The sequence below is a fragment of the Pteropus vampyrus genome, unplaced genomic scaffold, assembly GCF_000151845.1.
Source record: "Pteropus vampyrus isolate Shadow unplaced genomic scaffold, Pvam_2.0 Scaffold660, whole genome shotgun sequence".
Classification (NCBI taxonomy): Eukaryota; Metazoa; Chordata; class Mammalia; order Chiroptera; family Pteropodidae; genus Pteropus; species Pteropus vampyrus.
This window is the reverse complement of record NW_011889441.1, coordinates 378,310-403,289: the sequence shown is the minus strand read 5'-3', so window position 1 is coordinate 403,289 and position 24,980 is coordinate 378,310. Positions and strand designations below refer to the sequence as shown.

General features: G+C 41.7%; 1 protein-coding gene and 1 pseudogene across 2 annotated transcripts in view; one reads left to right on the top strand and one right to left on the bottom strand.

The window, feature by feature from the left end:
- SHROOM4 (shroom family member 4) overlaps positions 1 to 24,980 on the bottom strand; it is a 228,839-nt gene that overhangs the window by 30,884 nt on the left and 172,975 nt on the right. For both annotated transcript variants that reach the window (XM_011385116.2, XM_023525978.1), the window contains 2 exons: positions 10,030 to 10,164; positions 5,258 to 7,727 (listed from right to left, as the gene is read on the bottom strand). In XM_011385116.2, the coding sequence (XP_011383418.1) occupies positions 5,258 to 7,727; positions 10,030 to 10,164 (2,605 nt within the window). The remainder of the gene's footprint in view (positions 1 to 5,257; positions 7,728 to 10,029; positions 10,165 to 24,980) is intronic.
- LOC111733856 lies at positions 22,121 to 22,221 on the top strand (annotated as a pseudogene).

Genomic DNA, 24,980 nt, shown 5'->3' with positions numbered 1-24,980 from the left:
CCTTGCCACCAGCTTGTTCTTTCTACTCTCCCATGCTGGCTACAGAAATATGTACTTGGTGGGCTGCCTTTCTGTCAGGAGGCCTGCTGAGCTGCTGGGGGGCATGCAGAGACTAAGAGAGCATTCAGTTGACCTGAACAGTGTCATCTAGAAACTCCGTGTTTCCCTTTCCTCCACTCCCCTCCCAAACCACGTTAAAAACCGGTTTAGCATGTTTGTTCTTTGCTCTTGTTTGTTCTACTTGGTTAACCTGCTCTTTCCTCTTGACTCTTCCAACATACAAAGCATCTTCTTAGAAGCCCTGGCTCATGAAGGGCCTTTGAGGCCTAAAGCTCCTGCTGTTGCAGCTCTCTTCCAGAGTGAGGCAGATGGAGATTGCGCATGCCAGCACACCGCTGTACTGCAAGGGCCCTTCCTCTTCTCAGGGGCTCAGGTGGACTTATTTCTGGGGAACCACAGTGCTGAGTGCCATCTTCCCCACATTATAGGAATAGACTCTTCACCCTGGGCATTGTTTCCTAAAGGACTTTGTCCAAGCAACTCTTTTCCCTCTTGCCAAGGCCATGCGTGCCATTTGTAAAAATGTCCCTACCCCCTATTCTTGCTCCAAACCTAATGCAAATTTGCCTTTGACATTCTCCCTGATTTTGCATTCAGTACCCTCTATCTAGTGACTCAGAGCTTAGCCCAATAGGTATGCACAGTTGTCCCTAAACCTCACTGATCTTCCAAATTCCTTTTTCTCCACTTCTATTACTGGTCTCATCTAAGTTTTATTACCTTTGCCTCAATGAAAAAAATTTATTCCCTTTTGGAGGTAAAATACCTGGTGTCAGTCATACTGGCTAAGATCCTTAATGGCTGTGTTATTTGAGGAAAGTTTTGTCACCTCTCTGAACCTCAGATTCCTATCTGGCAAATAACGACTATACTATCTAGCTTTGCTGATATGTATATGTATAGAGAATGTGTATAGAGATGTATATGTATATGTATAGAGGATATGTATAGAGAATGCCTAGCACAGTGCTCAGCACATAGGAGGCTCTGGATGTGAGTAACCATGAAAAGGATGAGGTTATGAGATTAGGGCAGTCCCTACATGTACCTGTCATGTTAGAGCAGCTCTAACTACTTGTTAGACTTCAGACTCTGCCTTGATGCCCTGTGAGATGTCTCTGGCCTCAAAGACATATTACTTGTTCAGCCACAGTGGGAGCCAGGATTTCCTGTCCATGCCCTGTCTAGCCCTATGGGAAGTGCTCGGTAAATAGCAGTGGCCAAACCAAACAAAGTCCTGTCCCAACTCCCAACCTTATTCTCAGATCCCCAGTATCACATTACTAGTTTTTCCCCATGAGCCACTTAGGTTACTGTAAATTGTCTGCACCCTTTGAACCAAAGAGGCAGTTACCCAATGACTTATTGCTGATGGGGGTTGACTCTGATGGGAACTTGCTGCTCCAATGGAAGGTATACTTCTAGAAGACATCCTCCTATACTGGAGAGTGCCTGGGCTTTGCAACCAGCTTATGGAGAGACAACATAGCACAATTAGTATCTTGGTCCTGAAGTTAGACTACATAGATTCAAATCCTACACTTGCCCTTCACTAGCTATGTGACCTCAGGCAAACCACCCAATTTCTCCTTATCTCATTCTCCGCAGCTACTTAATCGTGTGATCATGATAATAATATTACCTATTTCTTGATTGCTTTGAGGACAGCATAAGTTGATACATGTAAAATACCTAGAACAATGCCTGGTACACAGTAGACACTCAAATGTTATAGTTGTTCAAATCCTGGCTTTGCCACTTGATAGATGTATGACCCTTCTGAACCTCAGCTACCTCAGCTCTAAAATGGGATCCTATTATAACTTATCTCATACAATTGTTAAATGAAATAATCTGATAATATATGGAAAACTAACTGGCATTAAGTATTAGGGATGTAAATGTGTACTGATTTTAGTTCTCTTAACAGCACTAAACAGGAGTCAATTAGTTCTCCAACATTTTCCAGGAGCCATAAAGAGAAGGATCTCAGCCCTACGTCAGACAGCTACCATGACAACTACCTTAGTCATATGAGCTGGGGTATCCTAATCCATGCTGCAAGTTTTCCTCATGTCTGGGGATGGGGCAGGGGGGTTGTTCAGGTGGCAGGGATAAGAATAGGCATGAAGTGGCTCCTAGATGGCAATCCACATGTCTGAAAGCCTATTGTCTATACATACCTGCTTAGCTAGTTTAACAGGCATTAGGAACCCAATGTGTCCCTCCCTCAGGAGAGGCATGGTACAGGCATAGACATACCTGCATTGCTGCTGCCAGTTGATGCAACCTGCGAATTTCACCTCCTTCCATTACAAAGTTACTGGCCCTGGGCTGATATTTCTGCAGCCGTCATTTCCTTATCCTTCTGCCTCCAACCCCCAACTTCAGTCCCCTTTCTCTATTGTCTACTTGCAGGTCCTCCTTTCAGCAAACAGTTTCTCAAGCTAAGCCAATCTCTCTCCTTATTTTAAGAGATAATAACTCACTTATAAGATGATTACTATCTGGCAGTCACTGTTCTAAGTGCCTTACACATTATATCATTTAATTCTCACAACCAACTTATGAAATAGGTACTATTATTACCACCTATTTTTTCTTTTTTAATGGGAGAGCTTAAGAATTTGAACTTAGGTTGTCTGGTTCCTGCATCAATGCTCTTAAACCATGATTTTATATTTCCTCTCCTCTTTTTTTTTTCAACATTTTATTATGGATATTTTCAAGCATGCAGAAAAGTTGAACAAGTTTACAATTAACACCCAGATATTCACTACCTATATCATACAATTAATATTTTACTATATTTGCCTTATCACATATCTCTATTCACTCCTCTATCTATCCTCCAATCTATCTTAAATTCTTGATGCATTTCAAAGTAAATTACAAATGACTTTATCCTCATAAACTTGAAAACTTAAATAAAATGGACAAATCCCTTAAAAGGCTAACTACCAAAGCTCACTGAAGAAGAGATAACTGAAATGACCCTATATATAGTAAAGAAATTGAAATTGAATTTGTAGTTAAAAATCTTTCCACAAAGAAAACTTCAAGTCCAGATGGCTTCAATGATTAATTACAAGATTTAAAGAAGAAATACCAATTCTATGCAAACTCTTCCTGAGAATGGATTAGGAAAGAATACCTCCCAGCTCATTTGGTAAGGGTAGCACCTGGATATAAAAACCACACAAGGACATGACAAGAAAACTACAGACTAAAATCCTTGATAAACACAGATACAAAAATCCATAACAAACTATGAGCAAATCAAATCTAGTAACATACAAAAAGGATAATATATCATGACAAAGTGGTCACAACAATGGTAGGTTGATTCTTATTTCAAAAAAATCAATCAATGTAATTCACCATAACAATAGACTAAAAGAGAAAAAAATATGTGATCATCTCAATAGATACAGAAAAAGCATTTGAAAAAAATTAAGCATCCACTCCTGATAAAAGCTCTCATCAAACTACGAATAAAAGGAAACTTCCTCAACCTGGTAGCTAACATCAGACTTAATAGTGAAAGACTGGGAACAGAGCAACAATATCTGCTTTCAGCATTTCTATTAAATATTGTATTGGAGGTCCTAGACAGTGCAATAATGCCCTCCTCTACCTTAGAAAAAGCAAACAGAGCGAGTGGAAAGAAAGATATAAAATTATTTCCATTTTCAGATGACATGATTGTCAATGTAGAAAACCTTTTAAAATCTATCAGAAAGCTACTAGAACCAATAAGTGAGTTTGGCAAGGTTGCAGGATACAAGGCCAATATATAAAATTAAATTGTATTTCCATATAATAGTAACAAAGAATTTTTAACTTGACATTAAGAAAACAATACTATTTATAATAGCATAAAGTCATAAAATCATAGGGATAAACAACAAAATATGTGCAGCATTCGTATGCTGAAAATTATAAAATAAGTTAGAACACCAACAGACTTCAAAATCTTCAGCATACATATCATTCAAGTTCCATATTTGTTTATAATATTTTAAGGCAAAATTCACTCTAGTGAAATGCACAAATATTAGGTGTATGTTCATTAAATTCTGACGAATGTATATACCTGTGTAACTCAACTCTTATCAAGATATAGAACACCATCATCACCCAACAAAGTTCCTTCATGCCCTTTCACAGTCAATCCTGTGCCACCTCCCAAAATATTGAATTATTTTTCCATAGAGTAACTGTTTTAGAACTGTGTATAAAAAGAACAGTAGAGTATGTACTCATTTGTGTAAGGCTTCTTTCACCCCTAAGATTCCTTGTTTCAATGAACATATGTTGAACAATTTCATATACCAAATTATTCAGAGTATCTGTCTATGCAACAGTTTAACACAGGAACTAACTTCTGGTTTAAGTGCACCAGCCAAAAGGTGGCACTAGGGAAGCCATGGGGAAGGCATCTGGCAGTGAGCTGGTAAGGACATCGGAGAGCCTCCCAGAAATATCCTGGAGGATGGCAGTGGCTTGTGTTAGGGTGGTAAGTCATAACCAGGGTATAGCAATATCCAGTCTAAACCTGGGTCTCTGACAGAAAGAGACTGCAGAAGAGGGGGAAGGATTTGTTTTTTAGAAAACCAGAGATGTCAGGTCTCTGAAAGCAAAGCCCAGGGGACCACTTGCAAATTGTGGAGCTCCAAATAGTTTTAAAGCAGGAAATGGAAGGGAATACATGCTGTTTTGTATCAGGTACTGGGCCTGACATTCTGTATACACAATCTCATTTGATCTTCACAACTGATCCATGAGGCAGCCATTATTTTCCTCTACTTCAGAGTTGAGATAATAAGACTTTATTTAGTACTGACCATTTTGTGAAGTAAAGATTCATGTTTCCCTTTAAAAATCATATAACTGTAAATTTTGGTGGCCAAATGACTTGCTTAAGGTCACTTGGATACCAATTATACAGTTAGGCTACAAATCCCAGTTCTGTACATTTTGTAAAGCAAAATTTATTTTATTCTAACTCTAAAGATAAGATAACTGCAATTTTGGTGGCTGAGTTTCCTGCCTCAGATTAATAAACTACCATCTGGTGGAGCCAGGACTATACAGTTTTAAGGAATTATAATTGTTATGCTACCAAAAGATTTGCTTCATTTTCTCCTCACAAAGAGAATAATGAAGCTCACCCATCCAAGAACCAAGTCCTCACCTGCACTGTCAGCTTCCTGGGTTTCCAAGCATTGCCAGGTGCCAAGGTGCTGTCTTCGAGGGTACTATGCTGGGGATTGTGATAGCAAGGTGAACACCGAATACATTGGTGGTGGTGGCATCGGCAATTGTAGCAGTTTGGCATCATATTTCTCTTTCTCAAAGCAGGGCAGACTTCTCCAGAACAATAAATGCAAGGGTCATGTACTGCAGCTCCCTGTACACTACAGGAGTAAGTGCAGGTCCTGTGATAATCAAAATCACCACAGTGCAGTGGCTTACAACACATGGATTGTTCTAGACCTTTGCTTGCAAAACATTCTGAGTAAGTAGGAGTTTCTGACTGAAGGAGTGACATAGAATGATATGATTGATCTGTGGCATGATATGATTCGTCCATGGGATGGCTCCTCAATTCCCTATAGCTAGAGCTAATTGGCTGGAAGCTTTGGTCTACAGGTTTTGGTCTTTGGGTAAAAGTCTTGTTACTATGAGTGATTAAACCTGGCAGATGGGATGTAGATAGAGATTTGCTACTCTCTTCAAAGAACTTTCTTCTGTCTGCAAAGGGCAAGAGGATGGCTTCATTCCCAGCTTGAGCAGTAGAAGCCTTCAATTCCTTGTTATCTCCTGGGTTAGAAGGGCTTTCCATGGCTAGTGCCACATGTGGCTTCAGGTTGTGCTCTGGAGACCACCTCCAATGTCCTCCACGGACTCCATGGTGAACATTTGTTTTCTCAGAGTCTGAGGAGGATGGGTCAGATGTGTTCCACCAGGTGTTTAAATCCAAAGAGGGCAGTCTAGGCCTCTGGCCAGGGCTTATTTCTCCCTCCAAGCCTGTCCTAGATTCATGGCTCTCAGGGGCTTGGCTGAGGCACTCTGAAGATGTAGCCCTAAGCATCATGCTCCTGTTGAAGAGCTTGTCTCTGGGGCTAGGTGGTTTTTTATTTGAAGGTAGAAGAGATGAGTTAGAGACAGGAAGTAGAGGACTTTCTAGGGGCTCCTCAGTCTCTCCCACTGGCTCCTTACTGTCACATAGTTGTGATAAGGGACTCTTGCTTTTCTGGAGCTGGGCCTTCCTCCTCTGAATTTCATTACGCAGGTTGGTAGCAAAACGCTCACTCTTCCGCCGGTTTTGAATTGAGCGACCCCGGGTCCCTCCATTTCGCCTACCAGCCACCTGGCCACAGTCCTTGGGCTCATTGTCCCCTTCTTCAGTTGTCTCTGTGGTGTCAACTACTTTAGTGGTTGAAGAACAGTCCCTGGATTGTTGAACGAGCAAGCCGGAGGCAGAGGGCTGCTGGCTGGCCAGTTCACTGCCTGCTCTGCTTGCTCTGTTAGGGTCCTGGCAACCTCTTTCTGGAGGGTGTCCATCAGCTTCTCCATGGGGGGATCTGCATGGGCTCTGGTGTCCCAAACACAAAGGTCTATCATCTACTGGCCTGGTCTTTTTCTCTTTACTGGGCTGGTCCTGGGTTCCTCCTACAGGGGGACATGGACTTTTCTTCCCTGTGTAGCCGCTATGTAAAGGGGACAGAGTCCACTCATGTCTATCCTGCCCAGTTGGGAGATCCATCCCCTTGTGACCCTTAGTATCAAGGTTCACTTGCTGCAAGTGGGATGCCAGCAGCTGTTCAGGAGCACTATGACGATGGCCTGTGGGTCCTGTGAGGTGCCAAGGGCTGCTAAAAGGAGAAGCCTTAGCTAGGTCTGCTGAAGCCTTGTTGAGTGGGCTGGAATTTATGCTGGAGGCTTTGTCATATGATTTTTGGAATCCAATAGCTTTGGCTGAGGCCTCCATCAATAGATGCTCAGAACCCCGTTGGCTGGATTCAAGATGTTGGCTGAGCTCACAGTTCTGATGGCCTTCATTTCTCACTTGGTTTTGCCTGCTGAGGCAGCAAAACCTGTTAGGGTTTCTTGGGGATAGTGTATTCTCTAAGCTCAGTTTTTCTTGTTGTAAGACATCCACAGGTTCAGAAGCCCTGCGCTTCTCTCTATTGAGGAGCTGGGATCTGGAGGCCTGAAGACTGTCTCGCCTTACTGGAGGTTGTGGTGGACCCTTGTAAGCCTTGGCAGGCCCTGAGTGGTGGACCTCCTGTGGGCAGGATAACATCTGGGAGCTAAGAGTCAGGTGGCCACCGTTGGTGCGCTGGCTACTTCCTGAGGTCTCAGCCATATTAGACCTGCCATTAGGGGCTTTAGTTGACCCTAGGCCTTGCATGATACAGTCTGCAGAGGCTGGCTCCTCTGGCTTGAGGGAAAGGGCACAGTCAGAGGCATTTGAGCTGGCCGAGAAGGAGCTATAGGCTGAGTCACGCTGGTTGGGGTACATGTTCTGGTCATTGGGCAAGAGGTGACCCTCATAGGTGGCTTGGCCTGGTTGCTCCAGGCTCTCCATGCTGCCAATGGAGCTGCTTTTCTCAGTGCTGCAGTGCCGAGAGAGTGGACACCACTGCACACACACGTCACTGCAAGACACAGGGCACACTGATTAGTTAGCCAGGTTACCAGATCCCTTTCCCACTGTGGCCAGCTCTGTCATGAGAGAAAGCAAGGCAATCCAGAGTCACCCATAACCACAAATTAGAGAAAGATAAGGGAAAAAAAGGAAGAAAGGGAAATAGGGAAAGAGATGGACACTGGGGCACCACAGTGACGTGGTAAAATGGGAGACAAAATGGCATATGGAAGAAGGATGGGATGAGATCCCAAAGACTAAAAGTATGAGGACTCCATTAGGGGCTATATTCTATTTATCTGCCATCAGCGAGTCTACAATTGCATCTGGTCTCTTGCTGACCCCAGGGGAGTCAGCATGCGGCTCTCTGCCAGGAGAGACAATCACAGACTATTAGCATTAGAGAGGGGCCTTAAAGGGCTGATTGAATTATAGTCAGCCCATTTCGTAAATCAATGGTTTTTGAATTTGAATGTGCACCAGAAATCTCTTGGAGAACTTGTCAAAACACAGGTTACTGGCCTCATCCCCAGAGTTTTATGTCTGTGTGAATTCTGATAATTTTTACTTCTAACAAGTTGCTAGGTAATACTGGTGCTGTTGGTTCAGGGACCACAATTTTGAGAAATACTGGTGTAAAGCAAGCACTGCAAAGAAAGTAACTTTGAGGAGGTAATTTTTTCAAGATTGCCCAGTTCTAGGTCATGACTCAGATAGAGATGGAATTTAGGCGTCCCCTATCCTTTTCTTGATAATAGTAATGCTGACCATTTACCAAGGACCTACGATATGCCAGACACTTTAGAGTATCTCATTTCAAACCTAAGGGAAAAATTATTATCTCCACTTTACAACTGAGAAAACTAAAGCTTTGAGAGGTCAAGTAAACTGACAACTTCACAAAGCTGCTGAAAAAGCAGAGCTGGAATTTGAACCCAGGCCTCTGTAAGTCTAATGTCTTAGCTCTTCTGCTGTACCATCTGGTAAATGGGAATAATAGTAATATCTGCATCAGAGGGTTGCTTCGTGGGTGAAATCAGATAATAATAGTAAAGCTCTTGTTACAGCTCAGGCACCTAGATGTTCAAAACATGGTAGGTGCTGCTCTCTTGATTGTTGTTTCCATTGATATTGTTATCAGAATCCTCTCTACTAGTAGTATTGATTCTAGAATTGTCCTTGCCCACCCATGCCACCCTCATCCCCTATGGTAAAGCCAAACTGGGGAGACCAAGGAAGAGACTAAGATTAGAAACAATCTTGAATTTTAAGTACCACTTCCAACGCACAAAGCCAAACTGAGCCAAGTCATGCGAGTAACTCCCTATGGCTAGAAACCCAGAGGTTGCAGGCTGCTCTCAGAAAAGCCACAGTTCAGAAAGCCAGAGCTGAGCAGTGGCAGGAGCCCATGAGACTCTCAGGTCAGTCTCCCCTAATTCTTGCTCCCTACACTGGCCCTTTGCCACTCTACTCACTTTACCTCTGGGATGGGAATCCATCGATTCCTTATTGGCAAAGGGACCTGCTATCCATCCCACCACCCTTCTTGCTGAAAACAACTACACCCCAACTCCAGCAGGAGCCAAGCTCAAATGTGTTTCTGTGCATTCTTCCAGAACAAAATTGCCTCTGCCTCTGTCCTGAGCCCCTGGCTTCCAATGCCAAATAAAGTCACACACTGGGGACAAACTCAACTCTTAGCTTCCCTGGGCCTCAACAGAAATCCCTTCTTGGAGGTAAGATCTTGCTGTGGAAGGAAAAAGACAGCAAAGCTTGCTGAAAAAGTTGTGTGCCTCTTCTGGGCAGCTGTTTCAACAATAGACAATATCACACTCCCTGCACTGAGAGATCTTCACTGCAAGTAGACCCTGTTATTCAAGAAGCTCCCATTCTGAAGGCTTTGGCTCTGTGACAGAGCTAATGATCACTGGATGAGATTGCCAGTGAGTCAGTGTAGACAGAGAAAAGGACCAGAACTGAGCCCTGGGACCCCTCCTATATTAAGAGACCACAGGGATGAGGAGAAACCATAGAAAGAGACCACAAAGGAGCAGCCAGTGAAATGGGATGAAAAGCAGGAGAAGGTGGTGTCCTGCAAGCCAAGTGAGGTAACTATTTCAAGGAAACATTTTCCAGAGAGAATGAGACTGGCCCAAAGTCACAGAGACTGAGCAGTAGACTAGGACTAGAATCTAGGTACTCTGGACTCCCACTCTATTTTTGGTTATAGCACTCTGGGTTCTATAGCATCCAACAGAGACTAGAACAGAGGAGAAGGAGTGACCATGTTGACAGGAGGGTTCCAGACTCACCTTGTGTTGCAACCAGAATGCCAGGACAAACTAAAGGCTTCAGAAGGGACATGCATGGTGGTAGCCACTTCAGGGCATCCTTCTAGCAGCTTGGCCACATGCCATGAGTGTGGCCTACTGACAGGGGCGTTTCTCCTACAACAAGAAAGGGACAGGAAGTCAGCTTAGGGAACCAGAGCTGAAATCACTTCCCAGGCAGCTTCCGCCCCCACCCCCTCTTTCCCTTAAATGAAGTAGAACATCTTTCAAGGAGCTGGTATGGGAATCTTAGTGGCCCTCCCCAGCTCCCAGAACTCAAGTCTCCTTCATACCAAGGTCAATCCCTAGGGATACAAAATGTTAGCTTTACACAGCTGTTTTGTTCACAGGTGTATCCCTAGCATGTACAGCAGTGCCAGACACACAATAGATGTTCAGTAAATACTTGTGGAATAAATAGGTGCTATTGACCAATGAACAGAGAGCCTACCTTAAATTGTCTTTGAGAAAAAAATAAATCCGACCAATCTTCCCACTTTTCTCTAAGAAAATAGTAAGCAAGCGATTGAGAAGTTTGAACAAGTCAATACTGGGCTGTAAATTCTCCGGTCTTCACTTACTCATTTGATAAGCATTCGTTAGATGTTTACTGTGTACCATCTATGTGTAGCTCTGGGGATAAAGAGATGAATCAAACATAGCCTTGCCCTTGAGAGCTTACAGATTAGTGAGACAGAGCTAAGTCAAATAAAGTACAGTAAAGGCCTTGAGAGAGCAAAGGATAAAATGGTCACAGAGGAGAGACACCTAAGACTGTAGGGAAAATGATGGCAAGGAGCCCCAACTCTTGCCAGGCAAAAGAGAACAGCATGGTAAATAGTGCAGTACTAGGCTGACAGAGGAAACTGCTGCTCAGCAAGGCAGGGATGAATAAAGGGAAACAGGTCTGAGGCCCAAGCCCTGGATGCAACCACAGAGTCTGTCTGGTGCTGGAGGCTAAAGCCATAACTCCTGCACTGACTGGCTTATACAGGACCAATCCCTATCCTCTGGTATATTTCACATGAATAGATGCCTCCCTTAGATGTGGGGAAGAATAGTATGAAGAAGAGCATATGTGGGGCATAGGTAGCGCCAGAAGATGAAGAAAAGATTTATAAGAAAGAGAATAAGAAAGGGAGGAAGGAAGAAGGGAGAGAATAAGGAGAAGAGAGAGGGAGAAAGAGAGAGAGAGAGAAGGGAGGGAGGGAGGGAAAGAGAGAGAGAAAGAGGGAGGGAGAGAAAGAAGGAAGGAAGGAAGGAAGGAAGGAAGGAAGGAAGGAAGGAAGGAAGGAAGGAAGGAAGGAAGGAAGGAAGGAAAGGAGAGAAAGATAGATGTTGGAAGGGTCAGGTAGATGATAGAGATAAGAGAGAAAGATGATTCAGAGAAACACGAATGACAGTAAGGGAGAAATCCCTGAGAAAGAATATAGAGAAATACATAGTAGAAAGAAATGAATGATAGAGGGAGATGAATGACAGAGTAAGAGAAACATGATAAATAAGTAGATGATAGAGAGGTAAATAGATGATAGCTTTTTAGTAATTTATTCAGTCATTTACTGTGACAGGCTCCATACTAGACACTGAGGGTGCAGAGCTGTCTAAGATAAGGGCCCTGTTTCTAACAAGCTTGTTATATAGTAGGATAATTCAGTGGAAACAGAAAATCTCAGTGGTGCAAGATTCTAAAGGCCTAAAAAAGGTAATCTTGAGGAGAATGGCCTTGCTGGGGAAAACACGGGTTGAAGTGGTTACAGGCCAGACACAGACAAGGAGGTATAAGAAGAAGGGCAGGGGAAGCTACCTGTCAAAGGGCAGGAACCAGAGTCACAGGTTAGCAGCAGTAGCTAAGATTTATGGGAGGAAAGCCAGGTGAGGCCCCTACTTTTAACCATATTGCTCTATTATGGATTTCAGAGTGCCTAGCGGGGAGGCCGAAGGCACAAGAAGACTTTGTACTGGGGTGGAGGATGGTGCCTGCTCCAGAGTCTCATATGCAAAGCACTGATGCTAGAAATCTCTCTAGCTTCTATTACCTGGTAGTCATCCGTTAACAATTATTTATATGTCATCTCGCAGAAGTATAATGTACTACTACAGACTGTGTACCATGTGAATCTATATACCTCTGGGAACTGAGGATACAGTGGAGAATAGGGCATCGCTCTTATTTTTGGCCCTTCTTTCACATCCAGGATTCCCAAAGTTCTTCCGAGTCCAGGGTTTAAAATGTGAACAGTCAGCTTTGATATCACCTTCTCCCCAACCATCCAATTCCTCACTGAGTTCTACTAAGACTTCTTTTATGATATATCTCTTGGCTTTGCCTCTCTCTCTCTCTCTCTCTCTCTCTCTCTCTCTCTCTCTCTCTCTCTCTCTTTTTCTTTCTCTTCTCATTGAGACTATTCCACATAATCACATTTCTCTATAGAACCCACCACCAATACCTCCTGTTCTAGTCCAGGCCCTTAACACTTTACGTCCAAAATATCATGCCAGTCTCCCAGCCAGTCTCCCTTTGTTCCACCTTCAGTCACAGCTTTTAGATCATATCATGTCAAACACCAATTGAACTGAAGCACCCTCCTATTCAAGAATCTTCACTGGTTACCTATTTCTTACCCTGTTCTGCATCAAATGTAAACTGGATCAGACATTCAATGACCTCTATAAGCTATCTTTACCCAAGCAGCTCAAACTCTCATGTCGCTGCTCCAGTCACACTCTGCAAACAGCTTTGTGCCTTTGCTGTTGGTTTTCCAGTAGCAACCAGCACAAGCTCTGGAGTTGGACCACCTTGGTTTGAATCTCAGCTCTACCACTTATTAGCTCTATTGCTTTAGATAGGTGACTTTACTTCACAGAGCTCTATTTGTCATGGCAGTAAAATGGGGATAAAAGTACCTAATTAATGGAGTTTGTAAAGATCAAGTGAGACAACGCATGCCGACTGCTTAGAACAGGGTCTTGTAAGCTTTCAACAAATTTTAGTTATTACTGTGACTGTTCCCTCCACCTGAAATGCCCCCTCCCATTTTTGTTAATCTAAATCCTACCTGTTCTTCAAAGTACTGCCCTGGTACCATCTCCTCCAGGGAGCTCGTCATTAGTAACCTAGTCCTCACAATTTAGCCTATAATAATATGTTTTATATTGCTCATGATTATTTCTTGTGTGTTAGTCTCATCCTACCAACTACACTGAGCCAGCAGACAATGAAACAAAAATGAGTGAGACAGATCTAGGTTCATATCCTAACTTTACCACTGTGGATGTGTGATTCTATGCAAGTCACCTAATCCATCTGAACTTCAGTTGTCTTATCTGAAAAAGGGAACAATAATCCATGCCTGGCTAGGTTATTGTGGGGATTAGAGATAATATTCTCAAAGCATCTAGGACACAGCCTGATGCATAGCAAGTGGTCAATAAATAGTAGGTACTATAATAAGAGTTATCAGGTCAGACTTGTCCTTCTTAATGGTTCAGAAGTACTCCCACCCAGATTTGTCCATCCACTGTCAAAATTTTGCTATACTCCTCCCTTGCCACACTTTGGAAAGTAGCTTACAAAGGCCCCTACTCTCTCTAGGGTTTATCCAGGAATAGGGAACACTTCCAAAGGTGACAGAAGCAAGGCAGTAGGGGCTTTTGGACTACTGGGAGAAAAACCACAAGCTGGAGTGAAGAAAATCCCAGCATAGGAACTGCAGCCAGAGTTGGAGCTTTCCATCTCTAGTTTGAGAAAGGAGAGGAAACTATCTATAGGGAGTAATACTTGGTCTTTAATTATTCCTGAATAGCTCTAGAATTAGTTCACACTTACATTCCAATCTTAGCTGTGTGACCTTGGGCAAATCACTTCTCTGAGTTATAGATTCTTTCTTTGTAAAATGGGGAAGATAACTATCCTTTACTCACAAATTGTAGTCTGGATTAAGTGCAGTCTCATGTCTGAAAATACTCAACATAGTGCCTGACATACTATAAACTTTTAAAAAAGTAACAGGGACCACTTATTGAATACTTAAGATGTGCCAGGCACTAAGCACTTTGCATGTATTAGCTGATTCAATCCTCATTCCAACTTTATCAATAAAAGCTGTTATTATCCCCAATTTACAGATTAGAAAATAGAGACACAGAAAGATAAATTGTTTTGCTAAGAGTACACAGCTGGTAACTGGCAGTTGGGAATGAGGCTTAGATTCTCTAGCCCTTTCTAGGATACCACACAACCCCTCTTTCTCAAAGAACAATATGTCTCAAAAATTTGTATAGCTGAGGCTTCTCCTAGCCATTCCCTCAAGAAGCAGTCAGTAAAAAAAATCCTCAGTAGTCTTAGAGTTTAACCTATCCATTCTTTAGGCAGTGGGGACATGGGATGAGCTAAAATAAACAGAGAAGTAAGAAAATGCCAACCACTAACCAGGCAGCTCCAAGCCTAGCTGTGGCGGCAATAATCTCTTTCTTCTAAGGTTGGTTCAAGTACTATCATTAAACACACACCCTATCATTCATTACCTTAAAACTCCTTTCTTAGGAAGAAAAAAGTAAAGGATATTGAAGAAAGAAAGCAGCAGCCATGGTAGCCATGGCTACTAGTAGTACCTACCAGAAAAGTTGCCAAGGTGGGGAGGTGGCTTAAGAGAGAGCTGGGTATCAGCCAGCTCAGATGCTCATCAACAACCCCTCCAGCCAGCCCTTAGTACTTCTTTCTGCAAGCTGGATCCTCCCTTAGTTGAGAGCCATTTGCCTTCCTGTTAAGATCTCCTGAAATGAGGGGCCATCAGCCCAGTCTCCTGAGTATGATCCAAGGGGCTCACGCACAGTCAGGTTCTACTTTCAAGAACAGAAAGGAGTGGCATTGAAGGCAAAGTATGACCATCAGCCTGGTTGGGCCTAGATCTTGCCACAGCCTTAGGGAATGAAAGCCAGTGTCAAGAGCTGGATAAGAATGAAGACGCTGTTCCAGAAACCAGCCAGCACCCTGATGGCAAAGGGAAGGATGAAAGACAGTTCCGGCAGCATAAACAGCCCCCCTGTTCCTTACTCCAGCCTCTTCTGAGCCCTGGCCCGCCCCCTTCCATAGCTCAGAGGCCAATAAGGAAGCTGGGCCCCCAGCCACTGCTAGAACTCAGGAAAAGAGCAAGGAAATGATGTTTGGAAAAGATAAAGCTGGTGTCTAAAAAGAATTTTTAAAAATATACGTAAGTGAGAGAGAAAAATACCCCAGACACATACACGTAAAAGAATTTCTGTGCTTCCTGGACTGAGTTGACCCCACCCGGCCATCTCCACAGGTCCTCTGGGCCCCAGAAAAAGGAAAGCCTAGATCAACCAGGCCTAGCAGCCTCCAGGGCCAGATTTCACACAGCTGGGGGTAAGTGATGTAGAGATTCTCCAAGGTAAAGGTGTTGCTGAGATATAAAGCAGGGGTCCCCAACCCCCAGGCCATGAACTGGTACCAGTCTGTGGCCTATTAGAACTGGGTCACAAAGCGGGACGTAAGTGATGGGAGAGTGAGCGAAGCTTCATCTGTATTTGCATCCACTCCCCAGCACTAGCATCACTGCCTCAGCTCCACCTCAGATCACTGGGCATTAGATTCTCATAGGAGCACCGGTCCCTGATACCAAAAAGCTTGAGGACCACTGGGCCATATTTACAGGGTCTACGGTTCCTATGGGCACCTGAGCAGACCCAAAGAAAACTCCTTTCCACACCAGAGATTCCACCTCCAGAAGAGTAGCATTGGGAGTCAGCATCTCTGACTCTGTCATGAATTTTCTCTGACCCTTGGCAACTTACTCTCCCTCTCTGAGCTTTTGTTTTCTCTCTGCAAAATAAAACATTGTCTCTATCATCACAAACAACCCTTCTAGCTATAGCATGATGTAACAGGCCTAGGTCTCAGGCTTCAAATAATGTCCTCACTGACTTGTACAATAGCCAGAACCTAGAACAGCCTCACATGAATTTGTCGCATATTCTAAGCCCAAGATCAGGCATCAGACTTTAATTTCTCTTGGGGATTTAGAGTTGGGGAGTTCCCTTCATAATATTCCTGATCCCCATTTCAGTTTTCTTTGGCCTCTTGTCCCAATTCCAGCAATTTCTGGCTCCAGAAAGGGCTTCCGCGAACTCCCCCAGGATAAGAAATATGCTAGGGCCTTTCCTCTTTAGGGAAATCATTCTCAGAAGCTGAAGGCCACTTCCCCTCTCTTCCCTCTGTACCTCCTAGAGAAGTCTGGGTCGATGTTTATCTGTTCCACAAAAGGCATGTGCCATTAAAGTAAGCCCATGGGCCTTCCTTTGGTAGTTAGAAGTACTGTATAGGGAAAGTTTGGAGATTTTGTGGGCATATGGATCTGGCTTGGAGTCTCAGCTTTACCAGTGACTAGTTGTTTGGCCTTGGGCATGTCACATAAACTCAATTTCCTTAACTGCAGAATTCAATAAATGGTATCCTCTATCCAAAATAGTAATAGGAAAGGGACCATTAATAGCAAGAAAAACAATTTATCCAATCCAATGAAGATGAAAGAGAAAGGACTAGTTAAGAGAAGGTTCAAAAGCCAAACTTAGATTCTGAGCTTCTCAAACTGCAAATTCTGATTCAGGAGATCTAGAATGGGTCCAGATTTTTATTTTATTTTATTTTATTTTATTTTATTTTATTTTTTATTTTATTTTATTTTATTTTATTTTATTTTATTTTATTTTATTTTATTTCATTTCATTTCATTTCATTTCATTTCATTTCATTTCATTTCATTTCATTTCATTTTATTTTATTTTATTATTTTATTTTATTTTATTTTATTTTATTTTATTTCATTTCATTTCATTTCATTTCATTTCATTTTATTTTATTTTATTTTATTATTTTATTTTATTTTATTTTATTTATTGGTTTCAAGTATACAGTACATTGGTTAGACATTTATATAGTTTATAAAATGATTCCCCTGATTGCTCTTTTGCTCCTCTGGCTTGCCACCTAGCCAATACATTAATGCTAAATGCATTCCCTATGCCATGCTCCCTAACCCCGTGACCACCTATCAACTACTAATTTGTACTTCTTTAACACTTCACCCCATTCTCCCAGCCTCCCAAGCCCCCTATCCTCTGTCTGTCACCAGATTGTCCTCTTTATTTGTGAATAGGCTCCAGATTCTGACATTCTAACTAGTTCTAGGGTGATGATGATTCTACAGATGTGATAACCACACTTTGATAATATATTACAGAATACAATATCATTAGCAGTACACTAGAGAATAACCCCTGGTCCAAAAGAAAAATCAGGATAAACAGTCTCTTCTCATGTCGTTACTAAGGCCTAGGTGTCTAGCCTTCCCTAATCTTCTGGTAACCAAGTGCCTTCCTCCTTCCATTCAGTAACCCAGCACATAAAAGTGCTTCCTGATGAGGCTTGCCAATCCCCACTTCCTAACAAAATAAAGAGCAATAAGTTTGATAGCAGTCTGGCCTTGTCAATGGCCAGGTGAGGATGAGATAATTATGACTAGAAGAACAAAGAACAAGCATGTTCATGGGACTGGCTGGGATAGGAAGGCAGGGTGGGAGTATGAGTTGAGTAGTCACCAGATGAGGTAATAGAATAGGCATGTTGGGCACAAACAGCATATACTTGAGAAATCTTTGGGCTAAGTCAGAGGTCCCCAACCTTTTTGGTACCAGGGATCAGTGCTTTCCTCTTATGAGAATCTAATACCTGATGATCTGAGGTGGAGCTGAGACAGTGATGCTAGTGCTGGGGAGTGGCTGCAAATACAAATGAAGCTTCACTCACTCACCCACTGCTCACTTCCTGCTGTGTGGCCTCGTTCCTAATAGGTGATGGATCGGTATTGGCCCATGGCCTGGGGATTGGGGACCCCTGGGCTAAGGGATATAAGAGAGGAATGTGAGTAGTTTGGCTAGTTTGGGATTTGGGGAAAAGGCTGGGAGATGGGGTGAATTGAGTTCCAGATAACATGACCAAATATAACCTCCTATATTTGAGGGAAAGTAAAGATGACTGCTTTTCCAATGCTCAGAGGATAAGAACTGGGCAAGAGTGCAGAGGGACGTGGGTACATGCAAGCTGAAGTGGCAGATCAGTCAGAAGCTAGCTCCCAGAAGAGTCCTTATAAAGACTGTTAAGAAAGGTGAGAGGAGGAAGGAGGACCAATTCTGAAAGGAGTCAACCTCTAGCTGCATTTGTGGGCTGTCACTCCAATACCTTCATATAGCACTAATTGTTTCTGAGCCTGACTTCCAGCAGACCCCTCAAGAGATACTTGGAGTGGGGCAAGTAAGGAATAAGTAGCAAGAGAACTATGGCTCTGCCCCAACTCAGGGCAAAAAGGAAAATATGGCCCCTGTTGCTTGGGGTTTTGCTTAGTCCAAGTTCTGGGCCATAACTTACTGCAGGTTCTTTCCTCTTTTGAAAGTGTTTAGGCAAGTAATACAGGACACAAAAAAGTGTCCTTTATTAGTTCTGTTTACTATCTGTGGCTCTTCCATGCTCATTCTGACCCACTCAATGAGAAGGGAAGCCTGCACACAATACATAGCTTGTTTATCTGACAGAAGAGGGGGAAGCTGCTTGATCACCAGGAAGAGATATAGAGCTATGAAGGCCCACTCACATCTCATTGTTAGTTGAGGGATCTTACAGCCTGGTGATCCAGAGATTCTTACTGTACATCCATCCAAGGGGAATATGTATGTGTATGTGTGTGTATTGTGTATGTGTGTATATTGTGTATGTGTAAATGTGCATGTCTTTATGTGTAGGTGTATCTGTGTGTATGTATGTGTGCATCAGTGTATATATGTGTGTATGTGTATAAAAACGCATGCCTGTGTGTGTATGTTTGTATGTGCATGTGTGTATGTGTGTACATGTGAATGTGCATGTGTATATCTGTGTTTGTGAATGTGGGTCATGTATGTATGTGTATATGTGTGTCTGCATGTATATCTGTGTGTATATGTATGTGTGTATGTATGTATAATTTTAGAGAGGATATTTATGACAATGGCTTTCTTTTCAGTCTGGGAAAGTTATAATCTGGGTCATCTGAGATATTGGTACGTTATGTAGACAGGGCTTTTGGTACCGTTCTGCTTCTCTACCTTTCCCACCCCTTCCACCTCCTCCACTTCCTTCACCTCCCTTCACTTCTCTAAATAGCCAGGTCAAGATCTTTCATATAAATCTGCTAGATCCACTTCTCCGCTCTCCACCTCAGGATCCCCTCTCCCCAGCTAAAAGAAACCCAGGGTAGTGAATAAGAGAGGAATGGAATGTTGGAGTGGAAATAAAGTCTCCCCCAGGTGCTGTGATGTGTGTTAGGGGGTACCTTTTGGCTTTATAAATAGAGAGTGATAACTTCTTCTGGATAAGGGCTTTACATTTGACCTCATTTTCATTTCTCCATTCACACTGAAATCTTTAAAACATGGGGACATCTCTTTTTCTAAAGAATGTTGGAGAGAAGCAACCATATGAATGATGCAGGAGAGCTTTGCAAATATTAGAGGCTAGAAAAATGCTTAGTAATTTAGAAACATAGTACTTGGAATTCTCTTACAGAGTGGGCCGGGGAGCATATTCTAGTTTTTCTATGGATAGTCTGATAAAACGTACCAATCATAGACAATTTCTTGTCAATTGTCCCAAAGGCAAGGAGGAGAATGGTGCATATTTCATATCTTCTAGAAGCAAGGGGAGCAAGTCAAGAACTGAATAATGAAAGAAGGCTTTTCTCTCTTCCCTATATATACAAAATCTAAGGATGCAACTCCAAAAGGCTATGGAACACTTCAGAGGAGCACACAGGGAAAATAACAACAGATTCACAGAGCACCACCTGTAGAATCAGCTTCTGCTGGGATGCCTGATTTCCTAAATCACCATACAGAGTGATAAAGAAGATAGAGGATGTTTTCCCTCCAGCTCTTGTTTCTATCAGGAATATTTGTAGCATCCTTTAGGAAGAAGGTTATGAGAATAACACAAGATTTCCTTTCTTCTCCCATTAAGCCAAATATATCTTTTAGCTCAAACTCAGTATTGCAGATGCTACTTTTCAGGGAAAAGATGGAATCTACAAAAGTTTTTCCAAAATTAAGTCTCAAAGTCCTTAGAATTATTTTTGGCCACTCCCTAAGTAATCTCCACTACTAAAGGCATGAAGCCCTAGGACAATAGCTAACAATAGCAAGGACCCCAATAGAACCAAGAGTATCTACTCACTCTCTTTGAGCAAACATGACAATGAGGAAGGGCCAATGCTCAGCAGAGCTGCAGCACAGTGAGCAAGGAGCACAGTAATGGGAGATGAGGTTTGAGGTTGGTGTTATGCCTAGGCCAGATCATGGAGTTTTCCAAAGTCAAAGTGAGCAGTTTGAATCTTATTCTCAGTTCAGTGGGAAGCTACTAGAGGTAATTAAGCAGAGGACTACTGTGATTTAAGTTTTAAAAAGATCTCACTTGTCTGATGGATTTAGGTAAGACAAGAGAAGAAGGCTCTTATAGATAAGAGATAATGGTGGTTTGTTCAAGGGAAGAAGCAGTGAGGGTAGAAAAAAGAGGTCTAGAGATATCTTGAAGAGGTAGAGCTGACAGTGTTTATTGATTGATTGAATATAAAGAGTGAGGAAAAAAGGAGAATAAACCATGACATTTGGGTCATCTGGTATCTGTTCCTTTTTAGCACAGAATTCATTTCTGAAATTGAGTCATTAATAGTTCTAAAAAAAAATGTTGGAAGTCTCCACTGTTCTTTTATTCTGGCATTTATGGAGCTCCTATCTACATTTAAGGTACTTGGAGAGGTATTATGGAACATGCCAAAACGAGGAAGTTATAGTCCCTGTGCTCAAGGAATTTACAGTGTGATAGGGGGCAAATAAAAATACCTAAGTAACCACTAAACAGGGCAGAAAGTCATGTCATAAAGGAAATGCTAAAAAGTGAGAGTTAAATAAAGGAGAAATCACAGCTGGTTGAACCAAGGAAGATTTTACAGACTCTGAGCTAATTTGTGAAGATTCAGTACAATTTCAGCTGGAGAAGACTGGAAGAGAGGTCATGCCAGGTCTTTGCATAAACAAGAATAAGAAAAGCAGGAATATGCTGAAGTTTCTATAAGGTACACAGGAAGTAAAATTAGAATGATGTAAGAACATGATAGGCCTTAAGTGTCAAGATAAAGCATTTACTTTACATAATCCAGTAGACAAGAGAGAGACTTTGGAGGTTCTGTGATAGGAGAGCATCATGATAAAGGCAGTATTTTAAAAGGTTATTCTAGTAGCTACATTTAGGATGAGTTATGTGGATAAATACTGAAAGCATAGAGAAGTGAGTAGGCTAGCACAATACACACAAAAGGTAGAATTAGACAAATGACAGTGAATGGAGCAGAAGGGAAGGATGTGAGAGAGAACATAAAAGACAGAATCAACAGCATTGGACTACTAATTAAATACGGAGAGAGAATAGTTAAAATGACTATGAGACACCTAGAAAAATGGTGGCATCACTAATCAAGATAGGGAAGTCAAAAGCAGAAGCTGGCTTCAGGAGACATGAGTTTGCTTTTAGACATAAGTTTGTTTGTTGCACTGTCAAATTACATAGAAAAGCATGCACAGCAAGAAGTTTGACATCTAGGCTGCAGTACTGAAAAGTGGTTAGGACAGGGGCTGGACTGGGTCTGGACATGTAGTCATTATCCACAGAAAGGAGGAAGCTGGGGCCATTGCAGTAGTCGAACTGCCCACAGTAAATGCATACAAAGGAAAGAAAGTGGATGACACATCTCTACAGCACACCTATGGTTCAGGTAAGAGAGGAAGAAGAACTCATCAAGGAGACAAAACAATAAAATGCCATTTTAAATGATATTTTTAAAAATAAGTATCAGCAAACTTGCAGAGAAATAGGCATTCTTATACCTTGCTAGGTGGGAATGGATATAGGTACACATCTGCTAGAGAGAAATTTGTTATATATTGTCAAGAGACAGAAAAAAGTTCATACTGTGCTTGCTTCAGCCAACATATACTAAAATTGGAATGATATAGAAATTAGCATGGCCCCTGCACAACGATTACATGCAAATTTGTGATGTGCTCCATATGTTTTCTGGAATTAGACAGCAGTAATGGTTCCACAACCTTGTGATATACAAAAACCCTCTGAACCACACACTTGGAGGTAATGAACTTTATACTATGTGAATTATATCAGTTTTAGAATAGGTTCCTACCCTTTCATCCAGTTTTTCCATCTCTAGGCGTCGTCTATCCTAAGAGCAATTAGAGGTGCACAAATTGATTTATGTATATGAAGTGTCATTCACTGCAGGATTATTTATAATGGTAAAATTAAGAATATCCTAACCATCCAACATTTAGGAAGAGTTATGTGAAGTATTATACAACTACATCAAGGAATAATAGTCTGCCACTAAAAACTATGCTTTTGAAGACTACTTAATGTTCCTGGAAATGGCTCATGATATAATAGTAAGTGAAAAAAAAAATTATACAAACCTGTACATAATACCAGTCAAATTCAGAAAATATATGTGCATACACATATATATTCATATATAAGCATATACATATTAAAAGGCTAGGTGAAAATGCAGTACCTCACCAGTAGGTTATTTATCTCTGTGTGGCAGAATTAAGGGTCATTTTTACTTTTTTTACACTCACTTAAAATATTGAAATGTTTTACACTACCCATGTGCTACTTCTTTTTTTTATTAAGTTCCATGTGCTACTTTTGAATGAGAAAAATTTTCTAAAGAAAAAAGAACCCCATTCTGTATAGACATAGCATGTATCCTGACAATTGTCTGTTAGAACTGTCTGACACATTCCTAAGTTAGGAATCTGCAATTATACTTGTATTTCCACTTAACTACTTCAAACATCTGGATTTTGCCCTTAGGTAAATCAGCCTAGAGCTCACCAATCTAGCAAAATGCTTTCCCCAACAAATGCTTTCCTGCTTAAGAGCAGATTCCTCTGTTTATTCTACTAATTAAAAAAAAAAACCAAAAACTCCACTGATAGTTTTTTACCCCATTATTAGTACTGAGAGCTGTTCTTTGCTATGAGAAGCAGCCAGGGCAGGAAGAACAAGGAGAAAGTTTAGGGGAGACCAAGCAGAGAAAAAAGAAGGTCAAATCAAGGTCAGTATCAAGGCTGTGCCCAGTGGGTTGAAAAAAGAATGTGCTACTCAAAGCCTTCTTGGCTTTAGTTTCTTTCCCGGTATCTGATGGACTTGGTGGAACAAAGCTGGGTGGAGAGCAGACAAAACACAGGAAAATCTAGCTGGGGTGGGCAGCAAGTACCGTTTGTGAAGCCATCTAACTGCTAATATTTGTATACCATATTTTCACTTCACAAAGAACTTTTCATATGCACCATTCCATTTAATCTTTACTACAACCTTATAAACTCCACTTTAGAAAAGAAGAAACTCAGGCTCAGAGAGTTGGAATAAGTCAGACAAGGCTTGAACCCAAATTCTTTATTTCTAAATTTCTGTAAATCATAAATTCTGGGAGTGGGGCCCAGCAATATGAATTTTAAAAAGCCCTCCAAATGATTCTGATGTATGCTTAAGTTTGAAACTCATCACTCTAAAGAATGCTGACATACATTTAAAAACAGATTTTCAACTGTAATTGAAAAAAATAGAATTTCACAAAACACAGATTTTCAAGTGGTTTCTTTAAAATACCAGCTGCTGCTTTGACTTATGTGGGGGCTGTGATCCTTTCTTAACTGTCAGTGGTTTTGTACATAATAGAGGGCATCTGCTTGAATCTGTGACCCTAGGGCAGGAACATACCACTTCATGGTAAGGAAGGTCCCAGAACCAAGAGGGCCATTTCCAGATCACAGCTTCCTTTGGTGGGGGAAGATATGAGCTGGTAAGCAGTGGCCATATATCTACCTCCCTTCTGAAGTTTCTCTTCATAAAGGCTCTCACATTCTTCCATAATGTTCTGCATGAGCCTCTAAGAAATCCCTGCTCTGATGTACCTTTAGTTCATCAAGCTTTTAATTATTTTGGTTTTCAGGTTTTTAAAAGGATTTTGAAACAACGATTTAGGGAAAATATGCTGCAATTGAAAAGGAATTATTTTCCTTCTGGGGAACATGGACTTCCCTATTCCCATCCCCCTAACCTACTCCCACCATCCCCCTAACCCATGCCCTACCCAATTTCCTCACTGAAGGTAACTGTTTTTTCTCTCTCTCTTCTCTCTTCTCCTCTCCTCTCCTCTCCTCTCCTCTCCTCTCCTCTCCTCTCCTCTCCTCTCCTCTCCTCTCCTCTCCTCTCCTCTCCTCTCCCCTCCCTCCCTTTCTTCCTCTCTCTCCCTCTCCCACAGACACACATTTAATCATACACATCCCGTCCCATTAGAATGGAGAACGAACAAACAAATCATCTATTTCTTTGAAACTTGGACTTGACTTAAATTGGATTTTACATTTTGTCAAGGTGATCTTTGTAAAATTAAATAAAACCCATACATGGATATAGTTTTAATTTGAAAATGCTAAAGCTGAAAGACATAATCATGGAATGAAATTATAAAGTATTCAAAATTCTAGGAGTGAACAGAATTTGTTACATATCCCCTTCTATACAGGTATTAGCACTAAATTCATTCATTTATTGATTGACTGACTCATTCAGTTGTTAGTTATTGAGAGCCAAGCAAACACTGTACAAGGTGCTGGGGACAAAGCAGACAAGACAGACAAGACCTCAGTCCTCATTTATATATTTATATATGTAAATATATAATGTCAGGTTGTTATAAGTGCTATGAAAACAGAGAAAGCAGGGTAAAGAGAAGACTGACTGACAGGGG